We start from the raw sequence: 17,976 nt of genomic DNA on the forward strand, positions 1-17,976 counted from the left end.
TCTTTGAGCCTCAGCTTCCTTGTCTGGAGAGTGGGCGCCATTGCCCTTCTTGCCAGGGTTGGGAGGAAGCTCCAAGGGTGCAGGAGTGCTTTGTACACTGTGAAGCTTGGGTTCCACCCCTGACCCCACCTGCCGTGGGCTGGGTCCTGACTCTCCCTCCCTGTGGCTGCGGTCAGCTGCTGTGGGTCCCAGGCTCGCTGCTCTCCCCACAGAGGAAGGACGATCTTGTCTCCCCGGATGCGCTCAGCACTGTCAGAGAGATGGATGTGGCCAACTTCCGGCGGGTGCCCCGCATGCCCATCTACGGCATGGCCCAGCCCAGCGCCAAGGTGACTCCTCCTCGGGGCCTGGGTTCCCCAGTGGGGTGGGGGAGGGAGGGCTGAGCGCTCACTACCAGCCTTCCCTTGCCCAGGCCCTGGGGAGCATCCTGGCCTACCTGATGGAAGCCAAGAGGAAGCTGCAGAGGGTCATCTGGGTGAGCTTGCGGGAGGAGGCAGTGCTGGAGTGTGATGGGCACACACACAGCTTGCAGCAGCCTGGGCCCCCCATGGCACCTGACCAGCTGGAGGTGAGGACCCCTGCCTTCTAGGCACCCCCACCTCGGAGGCTTCTGGGGAGTGGCCTGGGAGGGTGTTCAGAGGCCCCACGCTCCTGCCTACAGGTGGAGAATCTGAGGCCCCGGGAGGAGCAGTGTCAGGGCGTGGCTGACTCAGGACTCCCACTAAAGTGCTCTGGTCACCTTCCTGGCTCAGGGGTGGTTGTGACCCCTGAGGCTTGTGGGGTCAGGGATGGGACTGGAAGCCAGGATCGGGCCGGGTCATGGCAGGCTCTGGCCTTTCAGGGCTAGCCTGGAGCCTGCCCCAGTGGCCTGTGCCCTCCCTCCTGACCTTCTGCAGACCCTGGAGGCCCAGCTGAAGGCCTATCTGAGCGAGGCTCCCCCAGGCAAGGAGGCCCCCCCGACCCACAGGTTCCAGACCTGCCTCACCATGCAGGAGGTCTTCAGCCAGCACCGCAGGGCCTGCCCCGGCCTCGCCTACCACCGAATCCCTGTGCCGGACTTCTGTGCCCCCCGCGAGGAGGTGAGGGTGCTGCTCAGGCTGAGGCCACTGCGGAGGGATGGGAGGCCTCTCTGCCTCCCTGCCTCCCCTCTGGCCTGGGCTCCAGGAGGGTGAAACCACCCCACCTTCTCTATGTGGCCCAGGGGTGGTCTCATGGAGTTTGTTGATTTGGCCCAAGTGGTTTATTCACATCCCTTCCAAGCTTTGTGTGTGTGTACATGGCTTTATTGTGTGTTGTAGGGGTGTATGTGTGTGTATTGTGTTGTTATAGGTGTGTGTGTTCAAGGTGTGTGTATGTATTCTGTTACAGGTGTGTGTGTGAAGGTATGTGTGTGTACATGTGTTTATTATGTGTGGTAGGGGTGTGTGTATATTATGTTGTTATAGGTGTGTGTGTTATAGGTGTGTGTGTATATTCTGTTACAGGTGTGTGTGTGAAGGTGTGTGTACATGGGTTTATTATGTGTGGTAGGGGTGTGTGTATATTGTGTTATAGGTGTGTGTGTGAAGGTGTGTGTGTATATGGGTTTATTATGTGTGGTAGGGGTGTGTGTATATTATGTTGTTATAGGTGTGTGTGTATATTCTGTTACAGGTGTGTGTGTGAAGGTGTGTGTACATGGGTTTATTATGTGTGGTAGGGGTGTGTGTATATTGTGTTATAGGTGTGTGTGTGAAGGTGTGTGTGTATGTGGGTTTATTATGTGTGGTAGGGGTGTGTGTATATTGTGCTGTTATAGGTGTGTGTGTATGTTCTGTTACAGGTGTGTGTGCATATGTGTTGTATGTGTACATGTGTTTATTATGTGTTGTAGAAGTGTATGTTTTTTGTTGTAGGGGTGTGTGTGTTATAGGGATGTGTGTGTATTGTTACAGGTGTGTGTGTATTGTTACAGGTGTGTGTTTATGTGTTGTATGTTTATTTGTTGTAGGGTTGTGTATATTATAGGTGTGTATGTGTATTCTGTTATAGGTGTTTCTGCATATGTGTCGTAAGGGGTGTGTGTGTATGTGTTGTAGGGGTGTATATGTATTGTGTTATAGGTGTGTGTGTTATAGATGTGTGTGTTACAGAGGGGTGTGTGTATATTCTGTTACAGGTGTGTGCATATATGTTATAGGTGTGTGTCACAGAGGGGTGTGTGTATATTGTTACAGGTATGTGTGCATATGTGTTATAGGTGTGTGTGTTACAGAGGGGTGTGTGTATATTCTGTTACAGGTGTGTGTGCATATGTGTTGTTACAGGTGTGTGTGTTATAGTTGTGTGTGTGTTATAGGGTGTGTGCGTATTCTGTTATAGGTGTGTGTGTGTTATAGGGTGTGTGTGTATATTCTGTTATAGGTGTGTGTGTTATAGGATGTGTGTGTATATTCTGTTATAGGTGTGTGTGTGTTATAGGTGTGTGTGTTATAGGGTGTGTGTGTATATTCTGTTATGGGTGTGTGTGTATTCTGTTATAGGTGTGTGTGTAACAGGGTGTGTGTGTTATAGGGTGTGTGTGTGTATTCTGTTATAGGTGTGTGTGTATGTGTTGTAAGGTGTGTGTGTGTTGAGGGTGAGCATTTCCATGGTGTCTGTGGTGTGCGTGTCTCAGTTGGGGGACTGTGTATGGAGTGTGTATGTGGCGTGTGGAGTGTGTGTGTGTGCATGTATTTTTATGGAGTTTGTGATGTGTCCCTTGTGAGTGTTGGGGGCTGTGTGTGGAGAACCATCTTTAGGGGTGTGCTGTGGTGTGTGCTGGGTTTGTGGAGGGGTCGTTAGGAATGCTTGTGTGTAGCATCTGTAGGTCTGTGACTATGGGTGTCTATACAGTGTGTGTTTATGGGACGTGGATCCCCGTGTGGTGCATGTATCTGACGTGTGTCATAGGTGGGCCACTGTGTGCGTGGTGCCTGTGTTGTGGGTGGGTTGCTGTGTGCCATGTGATCCTGGCGATGGGGAGCTGTTTCCTGCCTGAGTCTCTCCTGGTGCTTCTCTCTGCGGCTCTCACTGCCTGCGGTTTGCTGCCCCCTGGTGGCCGTGCAGGGCTCCTCTGAGGTCAGGCCCCTGCTCTCATGGTGGGAGCAGGTCTGGGTTCAGCTCAGGTGGGTGTCAGGGCCAGCGGTCCATGTGCAGCCCCAGGGGCACAGCACACAGGGGTGGAACACAGGTGCATGTCCTGCCTGGTTGAGGGTGGGCACCTTGAGCCCCAGGTGCATGCTGTGTTGGCTCACACATCTTGTCCTGGTGAGGGTTTTTACGGCTGCACAGGTGCAGCTGTTCACATGCATGTGGTCTCGTGCACCCTGGTGAGTTCTGTTTGTGTGTCTAAGCTTGTGAGCCTGACAGTTACTGGCCGGAGGACAGCGGCTGGGGCTGCCATGTGGATGGGGGCCCCGTTGGGGTCTGTGCCTCCAGGAGGCACCCACTGACCTTGCTTTCCCTGCCCAGGACTTTGACCTGCTGCTGGAGGCTCTGCGGGCCGCCCTCTCCAAGGACCCAGGCACTGGCTTCGTGTTCAGCTGCCTCAGCGGCCAGGGCCGGACCACGACCGCGATGGTGGTGGCTGTCTTGGTCTTCTGGCACATCCAAGTACGTGTGGCCTCTCAGTGAGATTAGAGATTTGTCCAAGGTTGGGGGTGGACACTCAGGCCCCAGGGACACTGGCTCCGCAGGAGGGTGTGAGGGGCAGAGACAGTCTGGTGTGGTCCCAGAGCCCCTCCCATCAGTCTTGGGCAGCCCCTCCCATCAGTCTTGGGCAGCCCCTCCCATCAGTCTTGGGCAGCCCCCTCCCCCTACTCCTCTGTGGCAAGGAGCTCCTGGCATTGGGAGGGGGCATCTTTCTCAGCAGCTGTCCTCCCTCAGGGCTTCCCCGAGGTTGGTGATGAGGAGCTCGTGAGTGTGCCTGATGCCAAGTTCACTAAGGGCGAGTTTCAGGTGAGCACGCCCTGCGGGGTCCTTGGGGCACCTTGGGATGGGAGGAGGAGGAGGAGGAGGAGGAGGAGGAGGAGGAAGGCTCCTGCTTGCAGGTCTAGGGGTCCTCAAAGCACTTCCCAGTGCTGTCACCTCCGCCACCTCGTCATATCAGTGCTTCCCTGTTCCCGTTTTTTTTTGTTTTTTTTTGAGAGGGAGTCTTGCTCTGTCCTCTGTTGCTCAGGCTGGTCTTGGCTCACTGCAACCTCTGCCTCCCAGGTTCAAACAATTCTCATGCCTTAGCCTCCCAAGTTGCTGGGACTACAGGCACGTGCCACCATACCTGGCTAATTTTTGTGTTTTTAATAGAGACAGGGTGTCACTGTGTTGGCCAGGCTGGTCTCGAACTCCTGACTTCATGATCTGCCCACCATGGCCTCCCAAAGTGCTGGGATTACAGGCATGAGCCACCGCGTTCAGCCTCCCTGTTCCCTTTTTATAGATGAACCCAGCAAGGCATGGGGCAGCTTGGCTCTGGGGCCCTGGCAGGTGGCCAGCCATGGAGATGTGGGCTGGACCTCTCCCTGCCCACCCTTGCCGCTGGGCTGCTGTGTGCCTTGGGGAGGTCACTGGCCACCATCTTGTCTGGGTAGTGTTGATAACAGCCTCCCGGCACCTTCAACCCGGCTGTGGTTGGTCACCTTGTACACGTCCCCAGCCCACTCTGCCCTGCCTGTTCCCCTATTTTAGATCAGGGCACTGGATGGCCAGCCATGAACATTCCTGATTCAGTCATCCATGTATTGTGCACCTGCCACATGCCACAGGCCATCTTCTCAGGCATCCCGAGAGTCGTGGTAGCGTCCCTCAGAGTTGGCCCGTGGCCGAGCCACGGTCAGCAGCACGGTTGTCTCCTGCCTCATTGGCCACCTTCAACACTTGGCCCTCCCCTGCCCTCACCACAGTCCTGAGGCCCTGACCACCATGCAGCACCTCACGCTTGCCCCGCTCTTGCAGCCCGTGGGCCTTTGCATATGCAGTGCCTTCTCTCTTCCTTCTTCTGGCTGATTCTCTGATTCTTTCCTTTTTCCTTTTCTTTTTGTGGTAAAATGTGCATAACATAAAATGTAGCATTTCAACCATTTTAAAATGTACAGTTCAGTGGCATTAAGGATGTTCATGTGCAACCATTGCCACCACCCATCTAACTCCATCTTGCCAAACAGAAACTCTGCCCTCTCATTCAGTAGTAGTTCCCCATCCTCCCTCCCAGCAGCCCTAGTAACCACTGTTCTACTTTCTGTCTCAATGGATGTGACTACTCTGGGAATCTTATGTGAGTGGAATTGTACAGTATTTGTGTTTTATGAGTAGTTTATTTCACTGAGTATAATGTTCTCAAGGTTCCCCACGTTGTAGCATGTGTCAGAATTTCCTTCCTTTTAAAGGCTGAATAATATCCTATTGTGTGGATAGACCACATTTTGTTTCTCCATTCCTCCATCAAGGGACACTGATTCCTTCCAGCTTTTGGCTGTTATGAAAAATGCTGCCATGAAGTGCATTGTGCACATAGCGGAGTCCCTGCTTTCAGTTCTTTTGGGCATACACCCAGAAATGGAATTGCTGGGTCCTATGGTAATTCTGTTTACTTTTTTGAGGAACTGCCATGCTGTTTTCCACAGGCTATGCACCATTTTACATTCCCACCAGCAATGCACAAAGGTTCTGATATTTTCACATCCACGCCAACACTCGATTTCTGTGTTTTTTTTTTTTTAAGAGACGGGGTTTAACCATGTTGGCCAGGCTGGTCTTGAACTCCTGACCTCAGGTGATCCATCCACCTTGGCGTCCCAAAGTGCTGGGATTACAGGTGTGAGCCACCGTGCCACCCAATTTTTTTTTTAATAGCCATCCTGCTGGGTATGAAGTGGTATCTTGTGGCTTTGATTTGCATTTCTCTAATGATTAGTGATGTTCAGTATCTTTTTATGTGTTAATTGGTCACTTGTGTATCTTTGGAAAAATCTGTTCAAGTCTTTTGCCTATTTTTGAAGTGGATTGTTTTGTTGTTGAGTTTTGGTTCTTTATATATTCTGGAAACTAATCACTTATAAGAGAGGTGATATGTAAATATGTTTTCCTATTCTGTGGGCTGACTTTTTACTCTGTTGCTATTGTCATTTGATGCACAAAAGTTTTTAATTTGGATGAAGTCCAGTTTGTCTGTTTTTTCTTTTGATGCCTATACTCTTGGTGCTATATCCAAGAAATCATTGCCAAGTCCAATATCACGAAGCTTCTCCCCTGTGTTTTATCCTAAGACTTTTATAGTATTAACTCTTAGGTTTAGGTCTTTGATCCATTTTGAGTTAGTTTTTGTATATGGTGTGAGGTAAGGGTTATCTAAGTTCATTCTTTTACATGTAGGTATCTGTTTTTCCAGCACCATTTGTTCAAGAGTCTGTCTTTCCCCATTGAAGGGTCTTGGCACCCTTGTTGAAAGCCACTTGACTATATATATGAGGGTTTATTTTCCAGCTGAATTTAGTCTTTGCATCAGTCCTTCGAATGTGATGGTCAGGCCTCTCCTTCCTCACACTAGGCCCTGTGCTGGGAGCTGTGTGTACTCCCTTTGTCCCCTTTCTCAGCCCTCAGGAGGTAGGTGCTTTTACTGCCCCCAGTTTGTGGATGAGAAAATGAGGCCTGGGGAGACAAGTTTATTACCCTAGGGCCACATCAGAGAGGTGAGGCTGGGGTATAAGCCAGGCAGTGGACCTCAGAGCCTGTGTTCCAAAGTTAGTTCATGTGACCTGAAGATACCTCTGTATACCCCATCCTCACCCACCCCCAGATTATCTAGACCAGCTTCCTTTGCAATTAGTTCAGCATGTATTGATCCTACAGTCCCCTGGGGAGAAGGGAATACACAATAGAGTATGAAGAGGCCCAGAGCAGACACTGGTTCTAAGGGCCAAGAGTGCAGCTGAGGGAGCCCGAGAGGGCTTCCTGGAGGAGCCAGCATTTGAGTGCCTTTGGGGAAGATGTGTGGGTATGCATGGTGAGGAGGGGAGTGTGCAGAGGGGTCAAGTGTGCAAGGGAGGGATTCTGGGAAGGGCAGGAACTATGTAAGGCTGTGATTTGTCAGAAGGGAAGCAGGTAGGACTGAAGGGTGGGGGCCCAGATTGTGAAGGCCCTGGAGGGTTGCACTGTGTTTGACCTTGACTGTGAGGCCAGCAGGGAAGCAGAGGAGGTTGTGATCAGATTCTCAGTTTGGGGGCCCTAGCAGGCAGTTGTGTGGATTGGGGAGTGGAGGGAGGCAGGAGCTGAGTGAGGAGGGGTGTGGGGTGAGCAGGAGCAGCCCAGTCCTCATTGGTAGGTCTTGTGGGCTCCTCGATGTGGGGTGAAGAGGGCACCCAGGATGACCTCGAGATTCTGGGTTTCTGGCTTTGCGGTACTGACAGCCATCGAGATGCGGACCTCAGGAGAGGAATAGCTGCAGCAGAGGCCAGGAGTTGGGTTTCCTGTGAAAAGCTGCAGCCCTCTGTTTGAAGCAGCCCCCAGGGGACACAATTCCCTACACCCTGCTGGGGACCTGCCCAGAGCCTGATATTGGGGATGAGGACTGGGCAGCTTCCTCTTGCTCCCCTGGGCACAGCCTGCGCCAGATCTGCCACTAGTTCCTTCCAGACTGTTCCTTTTTCTCCTCCTACTTGGCTGCAACTCCATGCCTGCTGGGGTGCCCAGCCCTGGGCCAAGACTCTGAGAAATGCAAGAGTTGGGGAAAGCCCCCTTCCTATTCTTAAGCGGCATCCAGAGAGAGAATAGGGTGAGTTAGGTGTTCATTCATTAACTGGGCAGCTGTTGCAGGTGCCAGGCACCACTCCAGGTGCTGGCAGAAAGCTCCTCACTTAGTGGGGAGCAGACATGAAAGTGGAAGCAGATGAGCAGGTGGCTGTTGGCCACGGGATGGGGCTCAGCCCACGGGACAGGGCTCTGAGGGAACCTTGCAGGGTGTTGGGGGTGGGTGGTGGGAGGGCTTAGGGGTGAGGCTGGAGAGGTAGGCTGGGGCCAGGTGGTGTAGGGGGCCTTGTAGGCCCCAGTTTCTGTGCTGAGTGCAAGGGAGCCATGAAGAGATCAAAGCCCGGGAATTCTATAAACATAGGTTCACATTTATACTTTGGTAAGACCTCTCTGGCCACCAGGGAGAGGGAGGGAAGGGGAGGAGGCAGAGATGCTGGTCAGGGGGCTGCTGCTGTGGAGGGAAAGGGATGTGGAGGTCTGGATCAGGTGCCAGCTGTAGAGAGGTGCAGTGTAGACAGATTTGGATGGGTATTCAGCACAGGGTGGCTGGGAGGAGCTAGGGGGAAGAGCCATAGAGTGACCTAACCAGGCTTCAGTTTTCTCCAGCAGTAAAGGGGAGATGATGTCATTTTTTCTTTGTCTTTTCTTATTACTCAGGGATGAGGAGTCTCACTATGTTGGCCAGGTTGGTCTTGAACTTGTGGCCTTAAGCAATCTCCCCACCTTGGCCTCCCAAAGTGCTGGTACTACAGGCATGAGTTACTGCACCTGGCCGGGGTGGGGGATTATAATCAGATGAGTGGTGTTCAACTCCGAGGTCTGCGCAGTGCCTGGGGGCTGTGCAGGTTAGGGTGAGGGTCAGGAAGCTTATCATACCCCTCCACACCCCTCCGGCCCCGGTATGTGGCAGCTATCTGTTTTATAGATCAAAGTTCTGCATGAGGCTTTGTTTGAAGCAGGGTTTCTACTGTTTACAAATAAGCACCTGTAATTCCAGCACTTTGGGACACTGAGGCGGGAAGATCACCTGAGGCCAGGAGATCAAGACCAGCCTGGCCATCATGGCGAACCCCATCTCTACTAAAAACACAAATTAGCCGGGTACGGTGGCATGCACCTGTAATCCCAGCTACTTGGGAGACTGAGGCAGGAGAGTTGCTTGAATCCAAGAGGCAGAGCTTGCAGTGAGCGGAGACCGTGCCATTGCACTCCAGCCTGGGTGGCAGGGCGAGACTCCCTCTCAAACAAAAACAAAACAAAATGAAAACAGCACCTTAGGTCAGCTTAACATTGTATGGGTGCATTGCGGGTGGGTTTTGTGTAGTAGAATACAAAGCATACGAAATGGCAATTTGGAGTCACAGTCGTGCATTTAATGTCTTGAACATCTTAAATGATTTTTCTTCCCATGTTTTTTGGTAGAATTATTTCCTAATGAAAACCACTTCTTGATTGCCTCTCTCCTGTGAGAACTGTGTGCACTCTGTGATGTCTTTGACTGTGACAGTCGAGTTTTCCTCCTTTGTTGATGTGCTCTGATGTTGAAAATCTGAATGTGTCGTATGCAGGATATTAAGTTGTGGACTGGTGGGCTTATCAACACTTGAAGATACTGGTACTTAACATCCTCTTAAAGAACAATTTGCCTCCAAATTTTAAGCTGGAAAGTTAATGGAATAAGTTCCCAGCACTTTTGGAGGCCGAGGGGGTAGAGTGCTTGAGCCCACGAGTTCAAGATTAGCCAGGGCAACATGGCAAAACCCCATTTCTACTAAAAGTGCAAAAAATTAGCCAGGCGTGATGGCACGGGCCTGCAGTCCCAGCTACTTGGGAGGCTTGAGGTGGGAGGATCACCTGAGTCCAGGAAGTTGAAGCTTCAGTAACCCTCATCACGCCACTTCACTCCTGCCTGGATGATAGAGTGAGACTCTGTCTCTGAAAAAAAAAAAAGTCAATGGAATAACTAAAAAGGAATCATAATCTATGGCTTTTTAAGATTTTCAGTACAAATGGCAATGTCTGTATACTAATCCTCAACACAACCAATAAATCCCAATTGTGGAGGAAAAAGCAAAGCACTGAGGGAGCCTGGCCTCGATGTCCAGAATCCCCCTGTCCTCCCTCAGTCTGAGAACTGAGGGGCGGGCAGGGCTCTGTGGTCAGTGCCTGGGCCTTAGGCCTGATGTGGCCCTTGGCGAAGGTGCAAGCCTGGTGCTGGGGCTGTGGGCTCTCACCCGCCCCTGCCAGCTTCCTGTCTGCTCATCCCCCTTCTCTGTCCCCAGGTAGTAATGAAGGTGGTGCAGCTGCTGCCTGACGGGCACCGTGTGAAGAAAGAGGTGGATGCGGCGCTGGACACAGTCAGTGAGACCATGACACCCATGCACTACCACCTGCGGGAAATCATCATCTGCACCTACCGCCAGGTGAGGCCCCCCCCCCGCAGCTACCCTTCCAGGTGTGCACGGCCCAGAGAGTGGCTGATATGGCTTTGGGGTTGCTAGGGGTCCTGTGGGCCCCTCCTTGGCTCTCGGTCACTTTTCCACCTCTGGAAGTGAAAGTGATCCATGAAATGGCCACATCCCCAGTTCCAAAGCACTTATACCAGATTCTGGAGTGGTAGGGGGATGCGTGCAGGGGCCATGTTCAAAGCATTCAACCACTGCTGCAGCCCTGGGACCAGTCAAGGATGTGGCCAATCAGAGTGAACACCCAGGACCCCTGTGGTGCCAGGTGTTCACCCTCTAGTTTCTGGGTTCTGGACAGGAATCAGGTGGTGGGTGGGTGGGGACCCTCAGGGTCTTGGGGTGGCTGGTTTAACAACTAGCACGGCGGCTGTCAGCTCAGGATGTGTATGTCTGTGCTGCCCTGGGGCTGGGGCTGGCTCCCAGATGGGTTTTTTTTTGGTCTGCTCAGTAAACATTATTTTTAAATAACTCATTTTATTATAAAAATAAAGTTTTGGTCAGGTGCAATGGCTCACGCCTATAATCTCAGCAATTTGGGAGGCTGAGGCAGGCAGGTCACCTGGGATCAGGAGTTGGAGACCATCCTGGCCAACATGGTGAAACCTCATCTCTATTAAAATACAAAATTTAGCCAGGCATGGTGGTGGGTGCCTGTAATCTCAGCTATTCAGAAGGCTGAGACAGGAGAATCTCTTGAACTCGGGAGGTGGAGGTTGCAGTGAACCAAGATCACGCTATTGCATTCCAGCCTGGGTGACAGTGAGACTCAAAAAAAAGTTTCATGATAGTCCAGATTTCACGTAAAAATCTGTATGTTCAGCCTATCTGGACAGAATGTGGCCTCAAGCCTGCCTGGGTCCCCAGTACTCCCTGTTCTGTTGCATTTGGCCCTGCAGGCCTGGTCCCGTGACCACAGGTTGGTGTGGGCATTGGAGTTTTCCACCTGGGTCTCAGTGTGGAGCACTCAGTTCTGTTCCGCTCTGGCCCCGTGAATATGATTGGCTGCTGGGACAGAGGCAGGTGCTCAGTGGGAGGGGCAGCAGTGGGAGCCAGTGGGTAGGGGGTAAGGACTCTCTGGTGCTCAGAGGGGGCTGTAGGGGCCAGCCATGTGTTCCCTACTGCTGGCCAGCAATTCTCAGAAACAGCTCTTGCCTGTGGCCTCTGCAGAGAGGCCTGCCCCAAGCCCAGCCCTATGCTCAACTGTAGCTATGCACGCATTGGGGAAATGACTGATTGGGCCCAGCTTTTGCTCAGGGTCATGAATCAAGCCCTGATTGGGGCACAGGGAGGATGCCTGACTGGAAGGCAGAGCAAGTCATCTAGCGTCAATCTGGGTCCGAGATCAGAGGTCAATTGGGAGGAGAGTGTGGAGAGATTAAGAGGCTGCTAGGCCAGGTGCAGAGTGGCTCATACTATAATCCCAGCACTTTGGGAAACCCAGGAAGGAGGATCACTTGAGGTTAGGAGTTTGAGACCTGCCTGGGCAACATAGCAAGACCCCGTCTCTACCAAAAAAAAAAAAAAAAAAAAATCAGCTAGGCATGGTGGTGGCTTGTGGTCCCAGCTACTTGGGAGGCTGAGGTAGGAGGACTGCTTGAGCCTAGGAGGTTGAGGCTGCAGTGAGCTATGGTCACGCCACTGCACTCCAGCCTGGGTAATGGAGACTGTCTCAAAAAAAAAAAAAAAGCTGTTAAATGTGGGGAGGGGAAGGTGATTAAGGAGTTTCAGAAGATGGACTTTGCTGGTTTAGGAAGATCTGTTTCCTTCAGGGCCACAGTTAGATTGGATCCTGAGTCTCCTTCTGAGTTACCTTTGGGTCCCAGAGACTATGGTCTCCTGGCAGCGATGAGCTAAGAAGCCGACCTCCTCCCACTCTCAGAGGACGCTGAGAGGAATGAGAACTGAAGCTTCCAGTTCCGCCTGAGCTGGAGGCCCAATAGTTGGAAAAGGATGCCTGCTTCAGAGCACCTTAAACCCTCCACCCCATGCTGGCCAGGCTCTGTTAGAGGGCTCCCTACCTCCCTGACTCCCGAAGCTGATAGGCTCCCCTTCCTCTGAGCTGCGCAGCCCTGGATGTCCATTGTGAGGCACCCAGAGGGTGGAGCAGGAAGCTTGACAGGGCCTGAGCCATGGAGAGAGGGCTTCCCCAGAGCTGGCTGGGAGCAGTGCCCTCAGAGAGAGCCCAGGAAGCCGCGTCAGGTGGACGGGCTGCATGGCAAAAGCCAAGGGCCCAAAGGTGCAAAACGAGTTTAGAGGCAGCAAAGTTGGTTTGGTGCCCACATCTCACGACATAGAAGCTGTTGGAGATGAGTTGGTATGGGCGAGTTGGCGTTCCTCCTTGGACATTGGAGAGGGAAGGGTGGTTGGGGCTGTTGGAGGCGATTGCTTTACTCTGTTGGCATTGGAGAAGGAAGGCGGCTGGGGCTGTTCGAGGTGGTCACTCTGGCTGCCTTCTGGATGCGCGGAGTGTTTTTTAAGGGGGAGGGAGGAAGTAGAGCCAGCCTAGGATTCTCACCCGCTCCCACCAGGTCACTCACCCCCATTCCAAAGGCCAGGCTGGTGGTGACCTGCGGTGGGAGGATGGGGATCCCTGAGCCCACCCACCACCGCGGGCCCTTTGGAGAGTCCAGAGGCAAGATGTAGAGTCATTCTCCGATATGGACACTAGGTGGCGCCAGTGAGCCACCTGGTCAAATTCTTAGAGGCACTGAAGCTCGGAGGACTGAGACGTGCTCTGGTTCAGGAGCTTTCACCCGCATGTCTAAGAGATCAGTCTGAGAGCCTTAAACCATGCTGTGCCTGAGCTGTATCCCTAGAGAGTCTGATTTAGTTGGTGGGGGTGTCTTGGCCAGGGCACGGGTCTTGTTTTTGAAGGCTCCCAGGTGATTCCAATGCACAGCCACAGCTGAGAGCCACATATTCTAAGCAGTGGCCCCCAGCTCTAGTGGGCTTCAGGAACACCTGGTGGACTTGCTGAAATGCAAACTGCTGGGCCCCCCTCTGGAGCTTCTGATTCCGTAAGTCTGGAGGTCTAACACGCTCCCAGATGATACTGATGCTGGTGGGGACAACACTGGGGGACCTGCAACCCCCCTACAAACCCCATTACAACAGCTTTATTGACATACATGTGCCATGCAATTCACTTATTTGTGGTGTACGCATCCGTGGTTTTCAGTACATTTACAGAGTTGTGCATCCAGCACCACATCAAGTTTAGAACATTTTTCATCACCCTAAAAAGAAACCTCATACCTGCTAGCAATTGCTTCCCCTCCCCCAGCCTCTGGTAGCTGCCGATCTTTCTGTCTCTATGGATTTGCCTGGTCTGGCCATTTCATATAAATGGAATCATACACTCTGTGGTCCTTTGTGTCTGCCTTCTTTCACTTAGCGTCATGTTTGAAGGTTTATGCATGTTGGAGCGTGTATTACTCATTTTTATGGCTGAATAATATTCTGTTGTATAGACATATCCCTTGATGTTTGTCCATTCCTCAACTGATGGACATTTGGGTTGTTGTAGAACTTTTTGGCTATTATGAATAATGTTGCTGTGAACATTCATGAACAAGTTTTTGTGTGAACATACGTTTTCCTTTCTCTCGGTTATATACTTAGGAGTGGAATCGGCAAATCATATGGTAATTCTGTGTTTAACCTTTTCAGGTTAATCACTGTGAGTTGGTGGCTGAGTGGGGATGAGAGTCTTTACTCCCAGCCCACGTTCCTCCCCGGACCATGCTGTCCTTGACCCAAGGATCTCATCCATGTTGCCCCAGTGGGCTGTGGGGAGATTGCGGAGGTTCTAGAAAGGCAGCGGCGGCCACTACTCTACCCCTATCCTCTAATGGTGACTCCTGGAAATTGGCAGCCGGGTCTCACCTGCAGTATCGGCTGTTTATTTAAACTTCCACCCTCTGGTTTCAAACCAGAAGTCCCCAGGTGGCCTCCAGCAGGTCTGTAGTTCTCTGCTCAGAGCAGGTGGCGCGCTGTGCATTCAGGGACTGCCATCAGCCTGGTCAGATCCCCCAGAGCTCTGGATGAGCTCAGGCTTGGGCAGGGCTTTATGCCCTCCATTGGCTCAATTTGCCAGGGAATGTTCCAGATCTGGTCCACATTTGGCCCATCTGAAGTTTTCCTCCCGAGAGTCCACTTGGGATCCTGAAATTCAGTAGCACGTGTCTACTTGGCTTCCTGCCCCTCACTCCCCAGAGCCCCCAGATGGTGAATTTCCTTTTCCTGGCCCTCTGCCAGCTACAGCAGTCAACTTACACTTTAATAATAAGCAGTTAAGAACACAGCTCCTGTGATTTGGCATTTGTGCTTCTTTAGCAATAAAGCTATCCCAGGGCCCTCTGTGGGGAACAGTGGAAGGATTTGGATGTCAATTTCCTGTTGCGGATCAGAGAGGAGGGCTCAGAATATGCATGAATCTTCATCTGTGCCCTGAGGTTGCATGGCAGGAATAAGGACAGCACCAAATGCTTAGATGGTCCAGGGAGAGCAAAGAGTCTCCCAGAATCCTGCCAACTCAGTGATGACTTTACTTTTGGCCTTTTCTTTCTGGGCTTTAAGCACTTGCATGCAGCATCTCTCAGAGCTGTGATCACAGCAGTCCCACCAGATGTCTCTCGCTGCTCACCTAGGCTGTGTTTGTGCATTTCAACATGTGCCCAGCCAGCACGTGCTGCCTCAGTGCTGGGCCCTGCGTGGGCACTGGAGGAGACTGGTGATGAAAGGTGAGTGGAGCTGACGTTCTCGTAGGGCAGAGAGAGGGAAAATTAAGCAATAGCTCTGGCTCATGGGCATTTTGTCGTGTTTGCCAAGGAACCCTTACATCATCACATTCCGCATTCACATACCACGCAGTGAGTGGAAGTACCGTTTCCCACGCTGTTCTGTATGTAGCACCCGTGGCCCTTCACATTCTCTCCTGTCGTCCTCTGGGATGAGGGTGATGTGGACCTTGTAGCGCATGTGGCTCTTCCATTTGTGTGGATTATTTCTGTAAGGCTGATTCTTAGAAGTAGAATTATTGAATGAATTGAAAAGTAGGAACTTTCTTTTTTTTCTGAGATAGAGTGATGCTCTGTCGCCCAGGCTGGAGTGCAATGGCACGGTCTCGCTCACTGCAACCTCCACCTCCCAGGTTCAAGCAATTCTCCTGCCTCAGCCTCCCAAGTAGCTGGGAATACAGGCTCACGCCACCATGCCCAGCTAATTTTTGTATTTTTAGTAGAGACGGGGTTTCACCATGTTGGCCAGGCTGGTCTTGAACTCCTGACCTCGTGATCCGCCCTCCTCAGCCTCCCAAAGTGCTGAAATTACAGGCGTGAGCCACCACGCCCGGCCAGAAACTTATTTTTTTAAAAAAATATTTTGGAATGTTTCAAACAAAATTTCAAAGTAGAGAGCATAATTTCCTGAGCCCTCGTGTGCCTACCTCCCAGCTTCAGTAAGTACCATCTCTGCCAGTCTTACTTCATCTCAAGCCCTCCGAGCTCTGCACTGAACTATTTTAAAGCATATCCCAGTCTGCGCATTACTTCTTCTGTGCATAGTTCAGTGTGTACCTCTAAAGAAGGAGGATCTTTTAAAGAAGGCAATCACACCGCCATTATCGCTTCTTAAGCAACGGACAGTCACTACTTACCAGCAGATACCTGGCCAGTGTTTAGATGTTCCCACTAATCTCATGGGCTTTTTGCAGCTGGATCAGGATCCAGACAAGATCCAGATGTTGCATTTGGTTGACGTGGCCCTAAGTCTCTTTTAATCTCAAACAGTTCTCCTTTTCCCCGCCGAAATATATTTGTGAGGTAACCTGGTTGTCTTGCTGGGCTTCCTGGAGCTAATTTTGCCAGTTGCACCCCTAGGTTTAAGTTGGCCTGTGCTTCTTGAAAACGGTTGGCATCCAAGGCTTTATGAGAGTCCAGCTCAGCGTGGCTGGAGTGGTTACTGGGTCTACTTGCTGGGGCCGGAAGGTCCTGTCATCTCTCCTGTCACAACTGGCTTCCAGCAGTGTGCATCGCCAGGATTTCTTATTGAAAACTTGCAGAATGGCGATCTGCTGGCTCTCTCATTCCGTCTGCGTTAATTAACTGCAGTATTTCCAGAGCGAGAGGCTTCCCCACAGGTGTGGTGGGGACAGACAGGCAGGTTCCATGCTTGCTCTTTCCTTTAATTTCCCTGTCTCTGGTGGATGGGTTGGTTTGGGAGATGCTTGTCTAAAAATGAGGGAAAGATGCTGGCTTCAGCAAGGCCCAGTGTTCCTCCAGATGTGGATGTGGTTGGAGTCTGTGGGGCGGGTCTGGGTGACTCGGGTGAGAACTGGCAGGGAGAGGGATGGAGTAGGGCTCAGGCAGAGGGGCAGGGAGTCACCAGAGACCCAGTGCCGGCCACACGTGTCCTGACATCTCCTTGGCCAACTTGGGAGTCATCCGAGAGCTGCCCATGCTGGGCTGATAGACATCCTCACAACCACAGTCCTCACTTCATCTGCGTATGACAAAGGGTGTGTTAATGTTCCAGTTTTACATTTGAGGAGGGAGGCACTGAGCTGCCCAAGAACACACAGCTGGCAGATTTAGGAGGGGATTGAGACCCGGCCCCTGACTCCTAGATCGGGCATCTCCGCCACACCACGTGAGGGAGGAGGCACCACTTCACCTCTCTTTGCTCACCCTGAGCCCTGCTGCAGGGAAACAGAACTGGAAGCCACGGTCCTTGCCCTTGAGGAAGTCGCCAACCGAGCAGGAGAAGGATGAGGACAAGAACGCATCCCAGACACAGGTCCTGGGTGCAGCTGGGAGGTGGTGGGACCGAGCCTGCGCACACATTTTCCACTGGGACAGACCTTCCCTGAGGGAACAGCTTTGGCCCTTCTCTCTGCCTAGGCCTGTCTCAAGCGGCCGGACTTCAGGGGGCTACAGCCCACCGATGCCCCTCCATTCTCTAGTTAACACCAAGGTTGAGTCAAGGCCTGGCTGCCTGATGCATGTGAAGGGGCTAGACGCTCAGGGCATTTTAAGAACTGCCCTAAGAACTAGGTGTGCTAGTTCATGCCTGTAATCCCAGTATTTTGGGAGGCCAAGGTGGGAGGATCACCTGAGGTCGGGAGTTCGGGACCAGCCCAGCCAACATGGTGAAACCCTGTCTCTACAAAAAATACAAAAATTAGCTGGGCATGGTGGTGGGCGCCTGTGATCCCAGCTCCTAAGTGTAAAGTTTGTTCTTGCCGAGTTTAAAATGAAGAAACTGAGGCCAGCACAAGAGTATCCAATGCAAAGGGTTTATTCAGGCTCCTGGGTGAGGTTCTGCAGCCCAACAGGTGGGGCCGGAGAAGTCGCACGGACTCCTCCCAGACATGGGTTTTTATAGGGAGTGGAGGTGTTCGATTGGTTGTGGGAGAGCAGGACTGCTATTGGGTAAGTTACAAGCCTTTATCTAGGACTTGGCTTGTTGTTGGTTGGAATTACTTGGCTGCTATTGGTTGTTAAGACTCAGCTGCTATTGGCTGGAAAGACTCGGCTGCTATTGGTTGTTAAGACTCGGCTGCTATTGGTTGTTAAGACTCAACTGCTATTGGTCAGTAAGGCTTGACTGCTATTGGTTGGCAAGAGGCTATGGTTACAGCACCTTGTTTGCATACTGGGTTCTTTAAGGGAAGGCCAGGCTGTGCCAGCATGGGAGAAGGGAACATGCCAGAGCTCGTCTGGGCTTGCCCGAGCTTTTGAAAAATAAGGGG

General features: G+C 52.0%; 1 protein-coding gene across 1 annotated transcript in view; it reads left to right on the plus strand.

Annotated features, from left to right (window-relative positions):
• PALD1 (phosphatase domain containing paladin 1) overlaps window positions 1-17,976 on the plus strand; it is a 97,191-nt gene that overhangs the window by 66,471 nt on the left and 12,744 nt on the right. Inside the window, exons 16-21 of the mRNA XM_064374245.1 lie at window positions 213-329; window positions 413-568; window positions 897-1,079; window positions 3,493-3,633; window positions 3,907-3,978; window positions 10,044-10,184. Of these exons, the coding sequence (XP_064230315.1) occupies window positions 213-329; window positions 413-568; window positions 897-1,079; window positions 3,493-3,633; window positions 3,907-3,978; window positions 10,044-10,184 (810 nt within the window). The remainder of the gene's footprint in view (window positions 1-212; window positions 330-412; window positions 569-896; window positions 1,080-3,492; window positions 3,634-3,906; window positions 3,979-10,043; window positions 10,185-17,976) is intronic.

The sequence above is a fragment of the Aotus nancymaae genome, unplaced genomic scaffold (genome assembly GCF_030222135.1).
Source record: "Aotus nancymaae isolate 86718 unplaced genomic scaffold, 86718_ANA_hifiasm-v0.15.2.pri h1tg000010l, whole genome shotgun sequence".
Lineage (NCBI taxonomy): Eukaryota > Metazoa > Chordata > Mammalia > Primates > Aotidae > Aotus > Aotus nancymaae.